This window comes from Cibotium barometz, chromosome 37, assembly GCF_041138505.1.
Source record: "Cibotium barometz isolate CiBa-2024 chromosome 37, ASM4113850v1, whole genome shotgun sequence".
Lineage (NCBI taxonomy): Eukaryota > Viridiplantae > Streptophyta > Polypodiopsida > Cyatheales > Cibotiaceae > Cibotium > Cibotium barometz.
The window spans coordinates 20929032-20934329 of record NC_141082.1 but is presented as its reverse complement, the minus strand read 5'-3'; the positions used below and the strand labels follow the sequence as shown (position 1 = coordinate 20934329).

Here is a 5298-nt window from a genome sequence, read left to right as displayed (position 1 = left end):
ATGCATGCACGCACACACGCATGCTCTTTGTCTCTCTCTCCCCTCTACAACTGCCTAAGATGTTAATGCATCCTTGGCATCACCTTTTAATGATTTGTGAATGACACCATCAAATAACTATGCAACACCATTTTTTGTTGGAGCTCTTGTTGGTTGACACCAGCCCATTCACATTGCAACAAAACTTGCAAGTTACATTGCAACAATAATGTGTGTGTGTGTGTGTGTGTGTGTGTGTGTGTGTGTGTGTGTGTGTGTGAGAGAGAGAGAGAGAGAGAGAGGTTTTATAGTTGGATTTTTTTAGAAAATATATTTAAAAGTTATAGTGCAAATATATATATAGTTACTACTGAGCTCTCCATGGCATGTTATAGCCTCCCTCTCAAGGAAGCGGGTTTATGCTGTCGAAGCTTTTGATGAAATGGCCATATCCATCCCTTGAGGTTTTATTAAAATGCGACTGTATGGGATCCCGGTACTGCTGAAGCGAAGCCTGAGCTCGCATTCTGCTTCTAAGCATGTCATAGCACCTACCGATCGTCCATGCGAGCAGATTTGGGACAATGTTGGCTCGACTTCTTGCAGCAGGTCTGCCTCCTCCTATACCCCTCAAAGCACAGGGCGCAGAGCTTCCTCTGAGCAAACCCCTAGCAAAGGCAATTTAGATGGTAGAGCCACTCCTTCTAAAGCAGAAGCCAAGCCCAGCAGAGCTTCTACAAAGAATATCGCCACAGCCGAAGATAAAGCTAGCTCATCTGCAGCAAAACGTAAACGAGAATTGATGAAAATCAAAGCCCAAGCTCAGGCGGACAACATCAAGCCCTTCGAAGCTGCTGGTATAAAGGTGAATTCTCCTGTTAAACCTTCAGAAAGCTCTGGCAATAAACCCTACTCTGTACAGCTTAATCCTTCAGGAAGGTATGGTTATGCAGAAAGTCGTGCTAATAAACCCTCCCCTGCACAAGTCAATGTTGGAGAAAGCTCCATCCTTGCAGATAAACCTAAGAGGTCGGCCAGAGCTTTATCATCAAAGGCCAAGGCTGTTGGTGACGTAAAGAATGCGGATGATGTGAAGGTTTCTGTCAAGACTGCTGGTGAGGCGATGGTTTCTGCCAAGAAGGCTCAAGATCATGCCGAAGTCAAAGCACAAGCGAGCCCTACAATACTTCAGACAGAAGCCAGAGTGAGGTCCTCTACATATCAAGCAGAAGTGAAGGCTGCTGTAGGTGTATCAGAGGTAAGGACCACTTTTGAGGTGAAACCAGGAGGGAGGTCCCCCACATTTAAAGCAAAAGCAAAGGTTGCCGTGGGCTCTGTAGGGGTATCAGAGGTTAGCACCCCTTTCAAGGAGAAACCTGAGGAGAGGTTCTCCGAATATCATCAAGCAGAAGCAAAGGCTGCTGTGGGTGCTGTAGGCAAATCAGAGGTTAGCAGCACTTTTGAGAAGCCTGGATGGAAGTCCCCCAGATCTCAAGCAGAAGAAAAGGCCTCTGTGCACGATATAGGTCTATCAGAGGTTAGTGATACTTTTGAGGTCCGGTATACATCTGAACAGGCTCTTGCTGATGAATCCCCGCTGCTGCCTGAGGTCAGCACGGCTCTCAAGGAGATGGATGCATCTGATCAGGTCGTTGCAGATGAATCCAGAAAGGCTTCTTACTTGGTTGCTTTTCCTGTCAAAGTTTTCTCAGAATGGTGGATATTCTGCTTCACGAAAAGCACTGAACCTTTCACTGACTTGACTTATCCTCTTAGTAAAACACATGTTTGGGTTGCTGCTTATCAAAGGGTTCATTTGAAAGCGACAGGGAACTACATCGATGGCCAAAGTATTATGGGTCTGATCAAACAGCTGCGAGATCTCCAGTATACGGTTACAAGGGGCCAATTCAAATGGGCTGACAAGTGGCACGTCTACTTGCCTTCTCCTGTAGCGGATACTGAAGAAAACTCAAGCCCTTCATCACCAGTCCGGAAATCCCCCTCTTTTCAGGATGATGTTGTACAAGAAGTTCTACTCTTAATATTAGAGCCTATCTTTGAGGCAAGGTTCTCTTCCAGGTCACATGCATTTCGCCCGGGAAGGGATGCACACACGGCACTAATAGCAGTTCGGAGGTCATTCCCGGGGTGTGTTTGGTTCATAAGTGGTAATGCTAATATTCTGCATGAAGAGGTCTATGCTACTCGCGTTCTGGACTGTGTATTGAGAGTAGTCAAGGATATGAGGGTTGCTTCATTACTGAAAAGCGGCCTTTTGGGCCGTGGCAGGCCAGCGGAGGTGGAGCGGGAAGGGGCGGCCAAAGTGCACATGAAATCGAACTGGGTTTCCTGCAGCAGGCTGAGGCATTTCCTCTGGAATGCATTTTTGGATCAGTTAGACTGGTGGATGGATGAGCAAATTCTCAGCCTCTCTAATAAAGAACAGCCCTCATTTCGATGCTCTTCAAGTCTCTTGTTCAGACCTGCAAATGTTACAGTAGAAAGGCCACACAGGATGGAGTATGTACGGTATGGAACAGAATTCTTGGTGGCCTGTAATGGCTCACGAAAAGAAGCTGAAAAGGTAAGGAAAAACCTTTATGCATTTTCCAAACAGAAATTGGGGATGGACTTAAGCAGCCTATTGACCATCAGCCACATCTCTAGTGGAGTAAACTTTCTTGATCACGTCATATCTCAAAAGGTTGTGCATCCAATTGTATCACGCCGCATGGCATCAAACGGCAGGGTGTTTGAGAAACGGGCCCTAGGGATTAGACTCTCTCTCAAAGCCAGCAGAGAATGCTGTCGAATGCACCTCAAAGAGCTAGGCTCTCCTATAAGCACCGAGCATATCAAGGAGATGCTGTTGGTTCTAAATAACTGGTATTACTATGCAGAGAACAGGGAAAAGGTGATCGAATACTGCAAGTTCAATCTGTGCCATTCATATGCCAAGGGAGCTTTTGAAGAACACAAGAAAGGCTTAAAGTATGAAGATTTTGCAAAACACTTCAAGGAATCTATGCTGATGGTGGTGGATAACAGAATTGCAAGCAGTGACTCAGACAGAGTACATTCCAGTTGTAAGGATAAAATTTGGGTTCCAGAACATGAAAAGATTTTGAGGAATCTCGCATGGTTACAGAATGAATCGATCCTGACCCAAGTCACTGATGGCTTTAGAAAAATGAGAATGCTTTGTACCCACCAACAGCACATGACACAGGTAGTATGGAAGTTCCTTAGTGGTTTTTATCCAATCAAAGGTGATTACAGTTTGGAATTGGAGACCCAGATGCAAACTCCTAGCTGGGCACAATGGTATATGGCGGATTTGAAGAATGAGGAGCTGGTACAAAGTGCTGGGTAACTTCATTAACGGGGGTTTTCTGCCTAGCTGTGCCATGTGCATCACGGTTGTGAGTCCCACATGTGCATGATTCTAAGCATTAGCAGGTTCAAAGGCAGATTTAAGGGCATAATCGGGACATTTTGTGGAAGGCTTGAGAGTCCAATAGGCGCCCAGAAGTGCCTAGGTCATGCACCCGTACGTGGGACATTGTTTGAGCACAATATGAACACGATCAGTGACTTCTATACTATTATTTTTGTGTCTGAAAAATGATGGCAGACTAACACATGGTCAGCCATAGGAACCTAGAAAAAGGTGGTTCATGGTCATTGTTTAGTCATCCAGTGCTAGATCTGTGGAGGCCAAGCCAAGAGCAACAGAGGAAAGAGTTGGATGAGTAGCAGTCCCAATGTGCAGATCTCAGCCAAGCATAAGTTTGGGGCATAATAAAACCTCCCATGCATGCATGTAGCTTAACACTAGCATCACGGAAGTCAAGATCTGAGTCTTGATCCAAGCTCATTATATTTATACAATAGATTAAGTCAACTCTTTGGTCTCTATGTGTCTTTGCAGCATTAAGTGATTCTTGCTGAAAAGCATTTAATAAGCTTTAATCTAGCATGCTTCCGCACCTACGTAACATTGGTATTAGAGCGCTAGGTCGCCCACGGCAGACTGCACCTAGATGTGTCTAGTTGTTGGAGGCAACTATAGGTCATAAGTTAGGGTTTGTTGCATACAGTAGAGTTATTTGCATAGGTTTGTGCTAGCATAACAGTTCACATGAAGATTCTTGCATTAGGTTATCTATGTATGAGTCTTGCATGGAGAATGCTAGAATCCTGGTCTAGGTAGTAAGCATTGAAGTTTGCAATTTTCTTCATGGCAGACATGAATTTTTTAATAGATTGGTTCCGACGAGATGCAATCCGCGAGGAGTAGTACCATCGAGACCGGGAAGCATGAGAGGCCATGAAGCTCGGGAAGCCTAAGACCATAAGAAGCAGAAGACTGTCAAGCATGGAAGCAAGGAAGGCTGCCCAAGAAGAATGCAAAGCTTGATACTGTTGGGTGTGGCACACCCACAAGAAGGCGATAGGCAACTCTTGTGGGTTGTGTTTTGACAACAGGTTTGGGGCTGATTTAGTAGCCCTATAAGTGCCCAGAAGAAGACGGCACCCATGGTTGGGATACCCTTTGGGCCCACTGACCTCAACCACTGACCTCAACCTAACTTGACATGTCTTCCCTATAAAAAGGGAGTTTGGATCTTCATGTGTGTATCTCATTTTTTGGAGCTCACAAGTGGGAAAACACACGATTTCAAGGCTGACTGAAGGCTGAAGATGATCTGTAGCAAACGTTGGGCTGAGTACTTCTTCCTAACAGTTTTGTTTGGGGCTAAGATCAAGCGTTTAGTTTGAGTATTATTTTGTACTTAGAGAACATTCAGTTGTAACCTTTTCTTGTACATAAATATACAGTAGGTGTTAGAATATTGTGCATCTTAGTGTTATGAGACTATGCCTATTTTATGGGTTTTATCATATTTTCTCTCCATTTGTAGGTGGTGAGGTTGTCGGCCAGCTTCCCAACATCTCTATAAAAGGGGCCTCGTCATAATCACTTTAATCAATCCAATCCTTGCACATTGTATAGCTCCCCTTGCCGTTGTAATAAGCTTCATGCTATAATAAAAGGTGATCTTATCACCAAGCTCTCTCTCTCTTTCCTTGTCTACGCTTCCACCTGTGCATACTCCAATATGGTATCAGTCGCTTAGATCCTGGCTGCCCTGATCTGCATTTTGTTTCTGTCTCCTGCGTTTCTGGCTTCAAAAGGTAGCTGCGTTTCTGGATTCAGAAGGTGGCTGCATTTTCTTTTGCATTTTTTCTGCTGTACCTGCGTTTTTCTACTGGAGATGCTCCTGCCCCGTGCAACCCCTGCAAGGTGACAAG

At 44.9% G+C, this 5298-nt stretch overlaps 1 protein-coding gene across 1 annotated transcript; it reads left to right on the top strand.

Moving 5' to 3' along the window:
- The first annotated feature begins 367 nt into the window (after positions 1-367).
- Positions 368-4845, top strand: LOC147617056 (nuclear intron maturase 1, mitochondrial-like). Its single transcript, XM_086776677.1, has one exon. It carries the CDS (start codon positions 455-457, stop codon positions 3353-3355), a length of 2901 nt encoding a protein of 966 aa, XP_086632803.1. The 5' UTR covers positions 368-454; the 3' UTR covers positions 3356-4845.
- Positions 4846-5298: the final 453 nt, after the last annotated feature.